Source organism: Pelodiscus sinensis, chromosome 23, assembly GCF_052426305.1.
Source record: "Pelodiscus sinensis isolate ZL-2025 chromosome 23, ASM5242630v1, whole genome shotgun sequence".
Taxonomy (NCBI): Eukaryota; Metazoa; Chordata; order Testudines; family Trionychidae; genus Pelodiscus; species Pelodiscus sinensis.
Window position 1 is genome coordinate 1,410,351 of NC_143074.1, and position 18,199 is coordinate 1,428,549.

General features: G+C 56.4%; 2 protein-coding genes and 1 non-coding gene across 6 annotated transcripts in view; 1 reads left to right on the plus strand and 2 right to left on the minus strand.

Moving 5' to 3' along the window:
- STPG3 (sperm-tail PG-rich repeat containing 3) overlaps positions 1-11,756 on the plus strand; it is a 32,783-nt gene extending 21,027 nt beyond the window's left edge. The window contains exons 1-7 of one of the 4 annotated variants that reach the window (XM_025181813.3): positions 1,128-1,524; positions 2,489-2,553; positions 5,633-5,776; positions 6,469-6,557; positions 7,217-7,334; positions 7,870-7,992; positions 11,362-11,497. In XM_025181813.3, the coding sequence (XP_025037598.2) occupies positions 1,409-1,524; positions 2,489-2,553; positions 5,633-5,776; positions 6,469-6,557; positions 7,217-7,334; positions 7,870-7,992; positions 11,362-11,489 (783 nt within the window). In that variant the 5' untranslated portion in view covers positions 1,128-1,408 and the 3' untranslated portion in view covers positions 11,490-11,497. Of the gene's footprint in view, positions 1-1,123; positions 1,525-2,488; positions 2,554-5,632; positions 5,777-6,468; positions 6,558-7,216; positions 7,335-7,869; positions 7,993-11,361; positions 11,498-11,648 lie in introns of those variants that run through there. The other 3 variants (XM_075906014.2, XM_089773005.1, XM_089773006.1) reach the window with 3 other exon arrangements.
- Positions 11,757-12,898: 1,142 nt separating this feature from the next.
- Positions 12,899-17,615, minus strand: RPL12 (ribosomal protein L12). The gene is made up of 7 exons (XM_075906015.2): positions 17,457-17,615; positions 17,020-17,093; positions 16,042-16,140; positions 15,114-15,195; positions 14,340-14,426; positions 13,075-13,187; positions 12,899-12,993 (listed from the first exon to the last, which is right to left on the minus strand). The coding sequence occupies exons 1-7, from the start codon at positions 17,491-17,493 to the stop codon at positions 12,988-12,990; spliced, it is 498 nt and encodes a 165-aa protein (XP_075762130.1). The 5' UTR covers positions 17,494-17,615; the 3' UTR covers positions 12,899-12,987.
- Positions 14,536-14,663, minus strand: LOC112544841 (small nucleolar RNA SNORA65). Its single transcript, XR_003088166.1, has one exon. It is a non-coding gene; the product is annotated as a small nucleolar RNA SNORA65 (small nucleolar RNA).
- Positions 17,616-18,199: the final 584 nt, after the last annotated feature.

An 18,199-nucleotide genomic window follows, 5' to 3' on the forward strand; every position in this document is an offset into this window, starting at 1 on the left:
CTCCTCCTGTGTGCTGGTTGTTGTGTAGTCCTTCTGCACCATAGGCACAGCCCAAGTCCCTCCTCTCTAGGGCAATCAGCTGCCCCAGAAGCAGCCTGCTAGATCCAAGTCCCAATGGCTCTCAGTCCCAGGCTGTAACTGCAACACAACAGCTCCTGGACTGGATAAGGCTCCTCCATAGCAGCCTGGCTCCTCTATCCCAAAATGGAGAGCCCCCAGACTGCTGAGACCCTCTCTCCACATGCCCAGACAAACCATCTCTTCCTGGTTTTCTCAAGGGCTCATGGGAGTTGTAGTCCCTAGGGCTAGATTGCAGCACACAGGATCTTCCCAGAAAGTCATAGGCACCTTTAGTAAGGGGATTACAAACTGTTGCTGTTGCTCTCCAGTGGGGAGAGGGGAGAGAAGACAAGTGCATTATGGGTTGCTGACAACGTGTACCCCGAACCACCTGCCACACAGTTTTGGTCCCAGTGTGCACTGGGAGCTAACCAGAATGCAAAGACGAATCCCCCACAGTGCATCTCTCTCAAGCTGATGGTAGGCGCCCGACTAGGGACATGCTACTTCGAACTATGCTGAATTCTTGCTCAGCGGGGACACGCCCCATCAACGTTACAAAATCAGGTACTAAAAGTCGACCTGAATAAAGCCAGCCTTCTCGCAGTGTAGACATGGCCTTAGGCTTCTCTCTAGACTGGTCAGCCACCTGGTGAAGCCCAATGGTGCCAGCTTTCCATGGTGGCTCCTTGTTAAAAATCACACTTTGCTCATCTCCCCCAGAGATTCACCACTCGGGCTGTGTGGCCCTGACTCGGAAGCAGCGGGGAGGCAAAGGACTTTTGATGGTTGGTGAACATTGCACATGCAAGAGAAGATTCAATGTGTATGCAGCTCAGCAGTCGGAATAAATGCAAATTTGAGAACTGGAGCAGCTGTACTTGTGCGAAGGGGCCGTGTGTTTCTCGGGCTAGGATAGGAAGGCTACGCACCACAGCGAGCTCTGGCAGACTCAGGGCTTGAGCTGTGTCTGTGCTGCAGAACAATGGCGTTTGGGCCCAAGACCCAGAGACTCTCAGTCCCCATGGAGTTCTGGGCCCAGGCCCAAGTCAGATGGGTTTGGGCTCGTGCCTAGACTTACGTTGCAATGTGCCCATCTCCTAAGCCTGCTTTGCACCAGTGCAGTGTCTCCCCAGGAGAAGTTTGCACTGGGTAATTCATGGGGCAGAGTCCCCATGTCCAGCCGGGCTCCACGGCAGAGAGGCAGGCTCCAGCTCCCCGGGGACAATGGAACCTACCAATCTCCAGAATGCCGGGGCTCGCTGATGTCACACAGAGCACAGGCATTGTTCCACTAATGGCTTAAGGACGGGCCCCCTCCGCACACACCAGCACAATCCACGCAGAAATGGAATATGAGCAAAAACGCACCAAGTTTTTGGCCCAGTACTACATGAACGGCAACCAGCACTGGCAGCCACATGTGAGACCGTTGCTCAACAAGCAGCACTCGCAGTACCACTGGTATGCGGGGCAGCACGTGCCGAGACGGGGGATGTTCTCAGGGCCCGCCCTCGAGGGCAGCCCTTGGGCTCGGGCGTTCTGCCCTTGGGCTGTCCCACGCAGGGGGTTCATTCTCCAGCAGAACCCTGAGATCCAGGCACTGCGCTCAGGTGTGAAACGTTCCCGGAGGTGCTGGGTTTGAGCTCGTGGCTAACCTGTCTGATGCCCCGCGGCAGTGCCAAAGCCCCCGCCCTCCAGTTCACAAGAACGGGGCATTGTGCCATTCACAGTCGGGACACAGCTACAGTCGAGTCCTGGGTGACCAAACACCCTCGCTGCCTGACAGCCGTTCGGAGGCTCGGTGGTCTCTAGTCCCAGCCCTGCCATCTCCGTTGTCTGCAATCCCAGCAGGGTCCCTTGTTGGCTGAGCTCCATGATTTGTCTCCGGGCTCCTGTGGGGACGATTACCATGGCCTGAAACCAGCCCTGCCCACCAGTAGTCCCTGTAAGCCAGGCACTTTGGCAGCTGCTCAGGAGAGATTGAAATGCTGCCCAGCTTATTAGCAGAACACCCATAGCTAGGGTTTTGTTTCCACTGGTGGTGCACATCCGCTTTGGTGCACATAAAATTTATTCCGCACATGGATGGAAAAAATTAGTGGGAACATTGCTGCCCACTTCATCACTCCCCAGTGCCACATCCTAGGCCAGGCGATGCAGGCTGGCCACAGGCCCAGCTCTTGACTGTTTCTTGTTCTGTCCCTGTTGATTCCTACTATGGTCTGTTTGAGGTTTCCCCTGAAGTGCGCTCTGTGAACACAGTTGGTAGGATTCTATTGTATCTTAGGTGGTGGGTGGCTGGCTCCAGGTCTGGGCCATCTTACCCTGCTTGCCATCTCTGTGTCACAGGACAGCACCTCCCAGAGGCTCAGTGTAGCCCTGTGCCGTGGGAGGGGCTGATGCTTAACGTGCAACTTGTTTGCAGGGGTCGCCTGAACCGAGAAGGCAGCAGGGTTCTGTTCCCGCAGATCAGCGGGCTGAAGGGCAGCAGTAAGTACAAGAGCCTCCGGCAGCCCCGGCGAGGGGGAATCCTGCCTTGATGGGGCTGCAGCTGGGAACTTCAGCACAAGCTTTCCCAGGCATTTCCCAATGAAAAACTTTACCCTAGAGACAGCAACGGCTCCTTGTTACCGGATAAGCATCCCCCTTCCCACGTGCTGCTCACCGGGTGAGGAGTTAACCCGTGGCCTGGCCAGGCTGGAGCAGCACCCAACTGGGCCCACCGTGGTGCCCCACTGAACTTAATGTTTAACAGATTAACTTTCAACACAGGATTTTACAGCCCTCGTTCATTTTTGTTTCAGATTTCTTTGAAAACAGGATTGTTAATATTTTTCAGTTTCATTTTTTAATCAGTTTTTTTCAAACGGGAATTCCATTAAGTGTATTTTTTTCCTTCTTCAATATAAACTCTTGTCATTTGCTATGTTTTAACAAACAAGGGCCATAGTCAATTTGGTTTCCAGTAACATTTTTGTCTGGTTTTCAAACCTCACGGATGGATTGAGCTGTGCCAAAACAGAGCACTACTCCACATTTTCCCATTTTCTCCCTTTTCTGGGAGGTTTATTGAGAAGCAATCTTATTCCAGGTGCACCCTATTTTTCTGGTTTATCTTGGTTCACTCTCTTTCAACATTCACTCAGTTATGTCAGTTATGGGGTCTCTACTTAAGTTTTATTCAGTGCTTTTTTGTGACAGTATGGCCTGGAATGGCGTACTGTCACCTATTTTCCTAGCACACAGTACAGGCAGTCCCCGGGTTACGTACAAGATAGGGACTGTAGGTTTGTTCTTAAGTTGAATCTGTATGTAAGTCGGAACTGGCATCCAGATTCAGCCGCTGCTGAAACTGACCACCAGTTCTGACTTACATACAGATTCAACTTAAGAACCCCAAGCGTCCCCAAGTCAGCTGCTGCTGAAACTGATCAGCGGCTGATTCCAGGAAGCTGGGGGCAGAGCAACTCTGCCTCGGGCTTCCTGTAGTCAGCGCTGGTCAGTTTCAGCGGCGGCTGACTTGGGGACGCCTGGGGCAGAGCAGCTGGGGTGCTGCCGGGTTGGTCCAGTAGTGCTCAGAGTGGCGCTGCGGGACCAACCGGCAGCGCCCCAGCTGCTCTGCCCCAGGGTCCACAACAAAAGCCTGGTCTGCTGGGGGGGGGGCACAATAGCTGCGCCCCCCCCCCCAGCAGACCAGGGACACGGGGAGCAAAGCCGCAGCAGCAGCGGGGTGCCACGCCTCTGAGGCTTTGCTCTGGCAAAGCCTCAGAGGCGCGGGACCCTGCCGCGGCTGCGGCTTTGCTCCCGGTGCTCCTGGTCTGCTGGGGACGGTCCCCAGCAGACCAGGGGCACCGGGAGCAACTTTTCTCGCGCCGGAGGTCGAGGTGGCGGGACCGCTGCCTGCGAGCTCCGGGGCGATAAAGCCCGTTCGTAAGTGCGGATCCGACGTAAGTCAGGGACTGCCTGTAAATGAATGAGATTTCCCCTCGTGCATACCAGCACCTGTCTCCTGATGGAAGCCTGCTTGAACCACGAGGCATTTTTTTTTCCAGCTCCCAGCGCAGCGTTTTGGTTCTTAAAGGCCTTTTTTTTTCTCTTGACAAGTTTGAGCCTGGAGTACCGGCGCCTATTTCTTACCCAAAAAAAGCACTGGATTTTATGAGAACCAGTCCCATTCCAGGCACTTCCCATTTTCCTGGCACAACCAAACCCTGACCTTGCTTTAAGTTATGATTGGAGGAAGCAGCCTACCAAATCTTGTGGTCCTAGCTCTTACCGTTTAGGAGTTCTGGATCAGACAGACTGACACCTAGACAGACGGACTCTCAACTATACAGTAGAGAAATGGTTACAGCAGAAAAGTGGGACCCTCCCTTTGGCCAAACCGCCCCTCACCCCCGGGGTTCCCAGTTCACTGCTGCAGGGGAGGGAAAAAGGCTGGCAGTGTCATGACCAGCCGGGCTCCTTGTTTCTGAGGCTAGGTCCCAGGAGGAAGCATCATTAGACTCCTAAAGCCCTGTCAGATTAGCCAGCGCCCGTGTGGGGACGGTCCCAATGCACCGGCAGCCCAGCGCTGGCCCGGAGCCGCCCCCCCCCCCCCACAGTCACTAAGCAGCAGACTCCAACATAGGTCAGTTCCTGTTGTTTGAGCCCAGGGCCCACACCCAGAGAGGGAGAAAGTCAGGCTGGGGGAGGCCCAGGGCTTTGGCTCTACATCCTGCAGCTCAGATGAGTGGAGGGCCCTGACCCCGGGCAGTGGTGCACAGGGCTAAGGCAGGCTCCTGGAAGTGGCCAGCAGGTCTGGCTCCAGGGCAAAGGGAGCAGGGGACTCGCCGCTGCCCAATGGTGCCGTCCCCGCAGCTCCCATTGGCCATGGCTCCCAGCCTATGGGAGCTGCTCTCTCTCCTCTGCCCCACGCAGTCTCCCCCAAGTTTGCTGCTCCCACTCTCCTCCCCACACCACTGGGGCAGGCTCTAGTTCTGGTTCTCCACCAGCCACTGGGTCAGCTTCTCCAAGCCAGCTCCAGGACTGGCCTGTGCCCCCACCCACAGGAGCACTGGGCTCTTGCTGGTGCTGCACCTCGCGCCTCCTGCTGCCGCTGAGTCCAGCTGAGAGGCAGCTGGCAGAGGAAGGGCTCCTGCAGCCAGGGGGTTCTAACGTGCATAGGGGGCACAGCAGCAGAGCTGTACTCGAGCTGCCCCCTCCCCCCCCCACACACACACGTACCAGGGCCCTGGCTTGGCTGAAACAACCCAGCGGCCCAACTGCTACAGCCTGGGACAGTCCTGAACGAATTGGAGCTGCTGGCGGCTGCACGTCCCCATAGCGCCCAGCCAGCCCCGGAGCGTGGAGCTGGCAGGCCGGCCACGGACCCTGCTGCCCACCCTCTGTGCTCCCCCGGGGAGCTGGGCTCCCACCCTCTGTGCTCCCCCGGGGAGCTGGGCTCCCACCCTCTGTGCTCCCCCGGAGAGCTGGGCTCCCACCCTCTGTGCTCCCCCGGGGAGCTGGGCTCCCACCCTCTGTGCTCCCCCGGAGAGCTGGGCTCCCACCCTCTGTGCTCTTTTCCTAGGCTACAGGGAGGCAATGGACAGCCGGCCGCCCCTGGTCTCCACAGTGGATAGCCCCGGCCCAGCTGCCTACTCGCCCCCGCCCATGAGCTGCAGGGAGAGCAGTGCTCCAGCCTACACCTTTGGGAGGAAGACCCCCCCGCGAGGTACCAGCGATGACCTGCTCTGTCACTGAGCAGCCGTGTCCCCAGGGGGGCCGTGGAGGCGGTTGCTGGGTCGGCCCGTTGCCACGGGACATGGCTTGGCAGTGGCAGGACTGCGAGGCTCCTTGGTCTCTGCCCACGGGGCCCACTTGCAGCCACCATCCTGCTCACTGAGGCTCCGTGGAGCACGTCAGCCCCACTCCTTCCGCAGCCAGACGGGATGAGCGGCTCCCTTCTTCCCTCGCAGCACACGCCCCACGCTAGGGCGGCCGCCTGCTGAGCGATACCGACTGTCCTGGAGCCGGCGCCAGGACCTCAGTGCGGCGGCTCCGATGAAAGTCCACAGCTGAGAAACCGCCGGTCCATGAACGCCCCCAGCGCAACAGCCGCCTCGGCCGCTGGGCTCCAGCAGCGGGAGGGGAGGGTGCTGTCCCAGGGCTTTCTCCTTTACCTCCTTCCCCAAGTGCTCCATGAGCTGGGCCTGGTTGGGAGCATGCCCAGCAGCTAGTACCACAGCATTCTGCTCCAGCCAACCCCAGTCCAAACAGCAGAGGTGCCCTGGGGGAGCAGGGTCCTGGCCAGCCGTGGCTCTTCCTCGTGGATGGTTCTCTCAGCTGGTCGTCCCAGGCCCCTGCTCAGCAGGAGCGCAGGGTCCTGGGCAAAGGCCACTCACACTTGCTGTTTGTTCTTGCTAGAGGGGGGAGGTCGCAGAGCGTGGCAGAAATCCTGGTTCCAGAGCAAAAGCCCCTTTACCAGGAAGGCGGATTTCAACACGGAGAGCAACGTAGGTGATGCCTGTTGGGTTCCCTTGACAAATTCCTCTCCCTGTCCCAGAGCTCAGGCTGGAACAAAACAGGCGGTGGGGCTCTCCCATGCGCCGCCCTTGGCCAGCCCCACCCCGCTGGGCCAGAACCAGCCTCTGTGTGTCGCACCCCTCTGGGTGCAAAGAGCCTGCAGGTGAGGAAAAGACGCTACTTCAGGGCCTTGAATGCTGTGTCTGCCTGGGGTCGAGGGCTACGTCTAGACTGGCATGATTTTCCGGAAATGTTTTTAACGGAAAAGCACTTTGGCCACGGACGCTTTTCCGCACAATCTAGACGCACTTTTGCGCAAAAAAGCCCCGATCGCCATTTTCGCAATTGGGGCTTTTTTGTGCAAAACAAATCTGAGCTGTCTACACTGGCCCTTTTGCGCAAAAGGACTTTTGCCTGAACGGGAGCAGCATAGTATTTCTGCAAGAAGCACTGATTTCTTACAGTAGGAAGTCAGTGCTTTTGCAGAAATTCAAGCGGCCAGTGGAGACAGCTGGCAAATTTTTCCGGAAAAGCGGCTAATTTTACAGAGAAACTGGCCAGTCTAGACACAGCCCTGGAGTGTCCCAAACCCTCTGCCCGCAGCCCAGGGAGGCTCTATACTTTGGTAAGACTAACTCTGTTCTGGTAGTGGCCATCTCCATTCCACTACACGCAGCCCTCGACCCTGGGTCCCCGGCAGGCCAGCAGGCCAGGCTGCCCGAGCTTCAGCATCGGGAGGAAGGGGAAGTTCAGCCTGGTCAGCAAAGGTAAGTGCTCTGATCCGGGCCATAAACAGGGTGAGCCAAGAGAGGCAGAAAACAATGACACTAAATAGTGCGGTGCCCCAATACGCTCCCTCCCCATGGCACCAACATGCCTTGTCACAGCTCCGCTAGTAACACCGACTCCTCCACGAGTTCCCTGTGGCCTCCTCGGAGCTCTCTGCCCAGCTTCCCCAGCACAACTCCCATGGCCCTTCTCAGGGCAGCTGGCGGCCTCCACGTCACTGCGAGGGGGGTCCCTTGTCTGGCTGAACTGACCTCAGTGGCAGTCCCTGCGGCTCGAGGCCTTAAGAACCCTGCTCCCCAGTTAGTGGAGATTCTACTATAACCCTCTAGCCCGCGGGTGGACCGTCATTTTTGACGGGGGGGAGGGGAGAACACTCCAAGATTTTGGGAAGTGGTGGAGGGCCATGCTCTTCCATGGTATTAATGGAGATGCAGGGTCTGAGTTGGAGGCTGGGTGCAGGCGGAAGTTTGGGGGAAGGGAATGTTTGCTGCACTTTTCCCTTTCTTCCTCCAGAAGCTCAAGCTGATCCAGCACCGAACAAATATAACACAAGCCCAGCGTACGTCCAGGTGTTTCAGTCCTCACCTTCTTACTCCATACGAAAACGGCCACAGGGGAGTCATCTGGGAAGCACAGGTAGAGTCAGCAAAGCCCTGTGCGATTAAATCATTGCTGTCTGGCGGCACGCACCACGCTTCATGCAAGCTGAGCAGTTAGCGAGAGCCGCTGGCGTCCCTCACTCCCTGCATGACTGCAGGTCTCCCCTGGCCGTACCCTGTTCCATGGGAAGAGGTGGAGCAGAACCATGCCATCAAGCAGGGGGGTCACTGGACACTCGCAGTGACACAGACACAAGATGAAAGGTGGCAGCGGCCAGCTCGGGGCCACATTCACGAACGGGGAAGTGTTCAGTTCCTTTCTACGTGGGAACAGACCCACAGCCCAACACGCAGCTTGGCTCAGTAGGTCTCCCTGGGGGTTCACAGTCGCTACAAGCAAGGTGCAGACCGGCCTTGGCTGGCGGTAGGGCCACCATGTCCAGGTGCCGCTCGCTGTGAGTAGCCAGCGTCCGAGGGCGCCGCGCCCCCGCTCTGGGAACACAGGGATCTCCTGCCCGCCAAGGTGGAAGTGGGATGAAAAGAGAAGGTGGAGGGGAGGGGCTGCCCTGCCTTAATCCCGGCTGTGAGCCCCAGACCCAGGAGCTCTCGGCTCAGTTTCTCCCTCGGAGCCGGCGGGAGCCAGCACAGGCTGGGCAGCGGACAGCTGTTCAGAGGAGGAGTAAATCCGGCGCCAGGGACTCTGCCATTGGCCAGCAGGAGAACGGCCATTGGGAGAGTCACTGCCGGGGCCACAGGTTTGTATAATTTTTGGTGGTGCCCCGTTAACCACACCCCCGACCCCCGTTAGCCAGGCCTCTGGAGGTAACACGCTTGGTGCAAGATGGACACGTGACCAGAAGTAAAAGGTGTCATGTGACCCCTCTCACAGGGCTTTTCCCACCATCCTCCTACCAACTGGGATTAGCTTGGCCCCCACCAAACCCCCCCGCATGCAACTAATCTGTGATTGCATTAACCCCAATGTGTGTGACATTAACTCGGGGGCAGAGAGGCTGGGGGAAGGGTTCCCCCTAAGGCTGTGTCTACACTCACGGCTTCTTGTGCAAGAACCTACAGAGCAGCCACACTGCCCGCCTGCTCTTGTGCAAGGACATTTACAGTCCGGCGTGGTAAGAGAGGGCGTCTTGCGCAAGAGCTACGCTCTTTTCTAACAGGTGTGAGCTCCCTTGCACAAGAGGGCAGCGTGGACGCTCGGCAGGGATTTCTTGTGCAAGAAACCCCTATGGCTAAAATGGCCGTCGGAGCTTTCTTGGGCAAGAGAGCGTCCACACCGCCATGGATGCTCTTGCGCAAAAGCACAGCTCACACATGACAGAGCGGACTTGTTCACAAGAAGCCGCCAGTGTAGAAATAGCCTAAGAGTTTCCTCCCATGAGCAGAATGAATTTTGTGTTGTGCACCAGTACTGAGTTCATGAGGCTTGTTTGGATGTGCCACTATGGCACCCAAGTTAATATTTTATAACCCTTTACCTTTTCTCTCTGCTGCCATGTGTCCCTCCCTTGCTCCATCAGCTCCCCTGGTGCCTGCTGCCCTCCCAAGTCCTCACCCTCCTCTGCTGTCCTGACTCCTGCCCTTCTCACTGCCCTCAGCCCTCCTGCGACCTGCCCCCTGTGCCCACTCCTCCAGTAGCCCCACTCTGATCATGTGAGCTACCCCTCCTCAGCCTCTCGCCTAAAAAAACCTTCCTCTACACACCTGCCTTCCCTCTCTCCTCTGGTGCTGGTCCCTCCCCTGCAGGTGTCTGGCATGTGCACCTTCCCTTACCCCTGCACCCTCCTGGTGCCTCCCACCCTTTCCCCCTACCCTTACCTTCCGCCTTCCACTTTGCGGGGACAGTCTGCGCTCGGGCCCCAGAAGTCCCCGGACTCCAAAGACAGAGCTAGGCCACATGGCTCAATGCCACGCTGAGCAGTTTTAAAGTCCTGGGCTACGACATTACATCAAGATGGGAAGCGACTGTCTAGGAAGGAGCATGGCGGAAAGGGATCTAGGGGTCATAGTGGACCACAAGTTGAATATGAGTCAACAGTGTGATGCTGTTGCAAAAAAAGCAAATATGATTCTAGGTTGTATCAACAGGTGTGTTGTAAGCAAAACTCGTGACGTCATTCTGCCGCTCTACTCGGCACTAGTTAGGCCTCAGCTGGAGTACTGTGTCCAGTTCTGGGCGCCACATTTCAAGAAAGATGTGGAAAAATTGGAAAGGGTACAGAGAAGACCGACAAGAATGATTAAAGGTCTAGAGAACATGACCTATGAAGCCAGGCTTCATGAACTGGGCTTGTTTAGTTTGGAAAAAAGAAGATTAAGGGGGGACATGATAGCGGTTTTCAAATATCTAAGAGGGTGTCACAAGGAGGAAGGAGAAAATTTGTTCCTCTTGGTTTCTGAGGACAGGACGAGGAGTAATGGGCTTAAAGTGCAGCAGGGGAGGTTTAGATTGGACATTAGGAAAAAATTCCTAACTGTCAGGGTGGTCAAATATTGGAATAAATTGCCAAGGGAGGTGGTGGAATCTCCCTCTCTGGAGATATTTAAGAACAGGTTAGATAGACATCTGTCAGGGATGGTGTAGACGGAGCTTGGTCCTGCCTTGAGGGCGGGGGGCTGGACTCGATGACCTCTCGAGGTCCCTTCCAGTCCTATGATTCTATGATCATGCCCGGGTGTCTCCCAGCTCACCAATAAATGCTGCGCATGGCAGCAGCAGCTGGCAGCATGCGCTGGCAAAGGGGAGCCAGACTGAAAGCTGCGCATGGCAGGGCCGGGCTGGGGGGAGAACGGACGCACAGGGGGCCAGGGGAGAGACCTAACTCCAAATATTGGTGAAGCAGGGCCCTGGGCTGAATATTGCTGAGCATGGGCAGCACAAGCCCATGGAACTTGCTGCCTGTGGTCACTGCTGCACGGCAGGGTGCCCACAACGTCCTGGAGTTTTAATGCTGTTCCCCGTAGCTGGCGCTCGCTCCCTGCTATTCCCCAGCCTGGCTCAGCACTGCACTTTTAGGTGGCTCACTTATTCTTGGGCTTCGGCTCCTGAGCCAGGCTAGCTTCCCAGCAGAAACATCCAAATGCCAACTTGGGGCTGTCCCTCTCACCAGCCCAGCCCCATCAAGAAGGGCCGTAGCAGCCATAGGAGGTGGCCCTTTGCTTCTGTAGCTGTAGGCAAAACACTAAGTTTACCTGCTGCATTTTCCATGCTGGTAACGAATTCATGGACAGTGCACGAAAGTGGTTTCCTATCTAGTACTTAAAAGCCGCCCGGGGGTGGGGGGGGGGGGCACTCTAACATCCACCTGCAACACTGAGCAGACCTAAGGGGGAGGCTCTTAGTCCCCAGAGCAGAGCAGACAGAACTTACTGGCAGCTGGGTTCTTTGCAGGGCCAGGCCCCGCAGCGTATGATGTTGAGAAGGGGCATTCAGCTCGGCTGCCCAGCTCCCCCAGCATCATCATCCAGGGCACCAGGAGACCCAAGAGACATGAAACTGGGCCCTTCACAACTCTCTGAACAAGGGCTACAACCCCCAAGTACCTGCTCAGCTTCATCTACGTGGCAGCTGCCTCTGTAGCACCTTCATCTCAAGAGGCTCCAACTTACAGCCAAAGCTTTACCCAGTCAGCCCCCAGCTGGTGATTCTAATGTGAAATAACCTGTTTACTCTGACAGGACAAGCCCAGTGCACCTAGGAAGAGAACGGGCAACATCTGCTCCTAGAACTGGAGGGTGCGACCATTCACTGTATACATTTAGTCACAATAAACCCCTCCGATTGAATTGGACAAGGTGCTTATTCCATACTAAGCTGGCTGGGTCCAACCTCCAGCCGCCCAGGCTGAGTCCGGAGCGCTCACTTTACACCTGTTACTAAACTCGATTTGTCCAAGTACTTTGAAGTTGGCTGGGCATCCAGTAGTGACTTTCAACTCAAGGGCAGAGGCCTGCAATCTCAGAATGGGGCTGTATCCCATTTCATCACTAGCACAGGTGAAGAGGTTCATCACTTAACCACACCGGCACGTGAGCTAGCTGCCAAGCAATCGGCCTACAATAAGTTTTGAAGGGAGCCATATTGTGGAAGGTGGTCAAGGCCAGCGCTTCATTCTATTAACAAAGGAGCAGGGTCTGGGTGCAGAAGGGAGCTGGGGTAAGGGTACAGGGCTGTGGCACAGGAGGGGGCAGGGGTTTGAGAGCTAGGACAGGAGGTTCCCTGGAGCAGACGATTGGGGTGCAGGAGGGAGGGGCTGGGGTGCCAGAGGCTGTCACTAGGAAACTTACCTGAGTTACTCCCAGCCACCAGCCCAGCACGTCTGAGGCAGGCTCCCTGACCAGACTGCAGAGGGCAGGCACAAATAACCAGGAGCTGGAGAGATGTGGTGCTCTGGGTGCTGCCTGGTTATTTTTCAAACAGGCAGCTCCCATTGGCCAGGAACCAGCCAATGGGATTGTGCTGGGGGCAGAGGCATTTCTTGAAGCCTCTCCCCTCTGGGCTGTCATGAAAAAGGGCCCAGCTGCTGCATTTCTGGTGGGGAGAGGCAAGCAAGGAGCCTGCCTAAGGTGGGGGGCCAGATCCAGCCCAAGAACTGTATGTAGCCCAGCCCTCGTAAGCCATTCTCCGTGGCCTACACGTAGCATCACTAACACTGGTACCTTGTGTTCCACACCGCGAGGGACCGTTTCTCTTAGAATTGGAGGCCATTTCTGTAGCATCTCCCCCACTCCACAATGCAGGGACTGACTGTCAAGGCCAACTCGTTTTAATGCAGCTAGTAGAGTTTAGTTCAGTGTGTGGAGAAAAAAATCTGGTCATCTTGATATAAATGCACATGGCAGAGTAGATCTGGAATCAATCATGTTTAAATTCCACCATTTTGCACTTTCAGGAAACAATCTGAACCCTCTATGTAAGCCGCAGACCGTTCTCCGACAACTACACGTTTTATTCAGGTTTTACAATTGTTACAAAAAACTCAAACCAGCTTTTTACTGAGTCTTCTTTGCTTCTTTCTTAGCTCTGTTGGAAAAAACCTCCCATTAATAAAGAAATACTTATTCATAATCAAGGCTAGTCAATTTCATCTGAAGTTTAACTTACAGCCGGACACTCTATTGTGCCATTGTTGATGTCATCAATGACATCATGAGGATGTCTGCCATCAATACTGCAGCCAACAGACTGAGCAGTTCCTAGAATCTCCTTTATGGTTCCTATAACAGAAAAATTGCATCTTAAGCCCCTCCCAACACAGCAGTGACAGACCAAGCCAAGGGGTCAAAGATTTTTCCAGCAGAGTAAGTGGCTCTACTCGCTACTCCAGCCAGCGTGTCAATTCCTGTGCACACCTCCTCCCTGGTGGAAGTCTGTTACATACAGAGGTGTTTGAGGAATGGCTGCAAGGAGGCTTCTCTCCTGGGGCCCAGTGGCCCCCACAACTTTCAAATGAGAGAGGCCCCTTTGGAAGCTTTAGGCAAGTCTGGGGACTCAGGGATCTGTTGATTGCACATCTACCTTTATACACCTTAACCTCCATCCCAGAGGAACACGAGGCCCATCAGCAGGAGTCACAGCTGAGGGCATGAAGAGCATGTCCTGGAAGCTAGGCCTCCTGTGCCAATGCAAAGCATGCACACACCCAGGAGAACCTAGAGAGGCCACTCATGTTTCAGGCAGTAACATGGGACCTTCCAGAAGGACAGTCACAGATTCAGTACCCCTAGGTCACACTTCCCAGTGAGACAAGCCTGTTAAAGGGCTCTGACCAACTTCTAAGGCGAAGGTATCTTGAGAACAGACATCGAAGCTACTCAAGAGGAATTATAGCTGGGGGTAGAGGCAGGCAGCTACGTGAGCTGCCCACACCTGCAGGTACCATCAGCCATGGTTCCTCTGTCCCAGCCAATGGGAGCTGCAGGGATGGTGCCTGCCAGAGGGCAGCATTTGGAGCCCTCCCCTACCCTCAGGGCTGCAGGGGGGGCGAGCCATTCCTGGGAGCAGCATGGACCCACAGCTGGCAGACTGGTAATCCTGGGTCCTGACAGGTCAGGTGTGGCCTGGCCAGTTTGCCCACCCTGGTTTATACTGTACTTTAGGAAGCTAATGCCCAGGTATCAGTCAGCAGAGGCCCAGCTAGTGCCCTTAGGAACAGGCTGCATTGAGACAGGGTCAGGAGCATGGGGAAAAGTCCTGTTCTGCCTCTGCCAGGTTGCCTGACTGCTCATGAATCCACCACTTCTCACCAGGAAATCTACGTACAGCAGAGGCTGAAGTTTTTGGCACAGAGCCCAAAGCTGCACTGCAGGCCAGCTCCTGGGTAGACAGGCACATGGGGGGTTGCGCGGCCTGTCTGAATTCAGGCTTACCAGAGAGCTCGCGGGCCAAGGACCTGTGCCTCATCTGGCGTGCAATGTTCACGATCTCATCGAAGCTGACACTGCCGCTGTGTTTAACTGAACAAAAGCAAACACCAGTGAGGTCTCAGAAGAGGAGCATTGACCCAGTCCCTTCAACAGCTCAGCCCTGGGAGCGGAGAAAGCAGCACTCCTTCCTTGGTTTATTCTCTGTCCCCAGACTTCGGCACAGAGTTACCCACAGAGAGAATAACCCTGTTTCCTGAGCTGGTGTTTTCTATCAGCGCACCACTGGATTGTACCAGCCATTTCATACTTGACAGGTACAGTGGCAGGTGGCTGTTTTACTGAATTTTAGACCAGACAAACGCTAGCTGATCCAGTGGTTCTCAAACTGGGGGTCATGACCCCGTCTGGAGACCACAAGCCCCACTATAAATGCTGGAGGTGAAGCGTTAATATAAAAAGGTCTTTAATTTATAAAGGGAGTCACGCTCAGGCTTGCTGTGCGCAAGGGGTCACTGTCACACGCCTGAGAAGCACCCAGCTGTGTCAGTACAAGGAACCCGACAATTTCGGTTTCCTGCATCCCAGGAGTAATTTTCTCTTGAGATAAATTTAGAAACGTGAAGGGCTTCCCGACACTAACAAATGCCCTACAAGGCTGGCAAACACTCCCTTTTTCAGGAGTACCCTAAACGCAGGTAGGTTAAGTGGCAGCCAATCAGACCCGGGCTAGGCTCACTACTTAGCAAGTCACCAAGCGAAGTTAAGAGGGACGCTTACTGTTCTTCTGCTTCTTCCTGTCCCGAGGAGGCTCCTTGAGGGCTTTGATGATCAGGGCAGAGGCAGAAGGGACAACCTCAATCTGAAGGAGGGGAAAGAGGGTCTCTTTAGGAGATACTGAGGCCAGAAAGCAAACCCAGAATCCTTGAGAGAAGAACCAGTCAGTCGCCCCACAGAGCCTACGAAACACATTCTGCACCTCATGCAAACAGTCACAATTAACGAACGTACTGGAAAATACCTGAGCCCTCATTCCTGTGTGTATGGGACATGTCTGTTCTTTATGGAAAGATGTACAGCTCCATCCCAGCTCTCCATGGGAGTACCTCGGTCATTGCCATACAAGACAGGCATGGTGGCACGTGGCTACAGCCACAGAGCCACACTGCAGAGCAGCTGAAGGATTACTGAGACAGTGTTCCCCGGCTTGCCACGTGCCCCCTGGCATTCTCAGGCAAAGATAACCCCGGACATCGGTTCCCAGTAGACACCTTGGCAGTACAGCGTCTGTCACTCCCACAGAATGATAAGCCCATTTATTCCTCTCCATTCTATTAACCTTGACTAGTGCTCTGATGCCTGGTCTTGACTCCAGGCACTCCACTCATCACACAGCACCTCCAGCCTGGACCGCCCCAAGTCACACTGCACTGCAATGTACTTGCCTCTGGATGGCAAGCTAGAGCCAGTTCCTGCCTTGGCTCTACCCCAGCATGCCGGAGCCTACAGATATTAGGAGGGACTTCGTTTTTAAGGTCTCGTCCAGAAGACCCCCACACAGAGAACTGCATGGAACTCATTTTATCTACCTCGGAAGGATGAAGGGCTGAGTCGACCCTGCCGGGATTGACACTTGTGGTTCCAGCAAATCCAGGTACTCCAAACCTGGTGCTTCCACCACCAAGCCATCCCTTCTGGCATTGAGTACCTGAGCTTGCCTGTTCTGGATCGTGAGTTTCACGGTAATCCTCAGCCCCTTCCAGTCACCTGTTGCCTTGGCGATGTCATCACCAACCTTTTTGGGAGACTGAAAACAAGAACAAGCATTTAATTGATTTTTCCGTCGTCAGAGTGACTTTCCTAACATGCTTTTCTTTGATTTAGGATGCACATTTCATGATCTATACCCAGGGTCAGTGGTGTGAGCAGGTACTCATTTACCTGCAATCTCATGGAGAGATGCTCCCAGCAGAGCAAGCCACAAGCCCAGAAGCAGTAGCAGCAGGGACTGCTGGACACACATGAGCCAGTCATAAAAATAATATGCTAAATTCAGTGTCTTGCAAGTTGGCTCTCTGCCCAGTCAGAGGTGAGTGGTAAACTCACAGCTATGATAACCCCACACCATTGTACAAGAGTCAAACCTTGGAGCGATTTCCATCCACTGACAATAGCCAAACACTAACCACTAAGGCTGCACAGAGCCGCCAGCTAAGAGGGAAGTGGGCTCCGTGGATTCCTGTAGTCAAAAAGGTATCTAGCTTAGGATACCTCAACGCATGGCTCATCTGCAGGCATGCAGCTGGGCGAGGTGGGCGCCAGCTCACTGTGGGAGAAAAATCACCCTCGACAAGGGATGTTAAATCATGTAACATGGGAACCGCCAAACATCTTAGTGGCTGCACGTGTGCTGCAGGCGAGCAGCAGAAAAGCCTGGCTTATACCCAGAGCAGGCAGCGACGCCTCCCAGGTACCAGGGCCACAAGCCCATCCCTGCCCTGCCCCAGCAGGGCCACCTCCCGGGATGTGCTGTTCAACCCACACTCACTGGTTAAATGGCCAGTGGCTGAAGCTGGGCATGAGCCTGAACCCCCATTATTGCCCTTGAGCAGCTTTCAGCAGCAGGCGGGAAGCACGTGCCAGCCCCAGAGCTAGACCCAGTCACCCCTTTCCCCGCGGCACTTACCAAGCCCAAAGGGCCGATTTTAGGGGCCAGAGCGGAAGTGGCCCCGACCTCCCCACCGGTGCATCGCAGGAACACTGCGGGAGAGACAGCATCAGGGGCCGCACGGCAGGATCCGAACCCGCGGCAGAGTGGCCCCTCCCAGGGGGCGCCAAGGCAGGGAGCACGAGCCCCCCCCCCCCGCCCCCCACGACCCCTCCCCGGCCCCCTTCGCCCGCCCACCCCCCCCCCCACGACCCCTCCCCAGCCCCCTTCTCCCACCCCCCCCCGACCCCTCCCCGGCCCCCTTCGCCCGCCCACCCCCCCCACGACCCCTCCCCAGCCCCCTTCTCCCACCCCCCCCCCGACCCCTCCCCAGCCCCCTTCTCCCACCCCCCCCCCCGACCCCTCCCCGGCCCCCTACGCCTCCCGCGCCCCTCTTCCCACCTCCCCCAACGCACCGACTTTGATCTCGTTGGGGTCGAACTTGGGCGGCATGGCGGCGCGGGCCCGAGCCGGATGGAGACGGATGCGACGAACCTCCGGCCCAGGGCAGCGCGCAGAAGAGACCAGCCCCTCCTCCGACCGCGCCACTTATACTCCGAGATCTCGCGAGACATAGGAAAGCCGCACCCCGGCCGCCATGTTAGCTGTGGGCAGAGACTCCTGTCACCATATTCGGTGTGGGCAAGGGCCGAGCGGGAGGGGGACTCCGGCCGCCATGTTAGGTGTGGACAAGGGCCGAGCAGGAGGGGGACTCCGGCCGCCATGTTAGGTGTGGGCAAGGGCCGAGCAGGAGGGGGACTCCGGCCGCCATGTTAGGTGTGGGCAAGGGCCGAGCAGGAGGGGGACTCCGGCCGCCATGTTAGGTGTGGGCAAGGGCCGAGCGGGAGGGGGACTCCGGCCGCCATGTTAGGTGTGGGCAAGGGCCGAGCAGGAGGGGGACTCCGGCCGCCATGTTAGGTGTGGGCAAGGGCCGAGCGGGAGGGGGACTCCGGCCGCCATGTTAGGTGTGGGCAAGGGCCGAGCGGGAGGGGGACTCCGGCCGCCATGTTAGGTGTGGGCAAGGGCCGAGCAGGAGGGGGACTCCGGCCGCCATGTTAGGTGTGGGCAAGGGCCGAGCAGGAGGGGGACTCCGGCCGCCATGTTAGGTGTGGGCAAGGGCCGAGTGGGGGGGGGGGACTCCGGCCGCCATGTTAGGTGT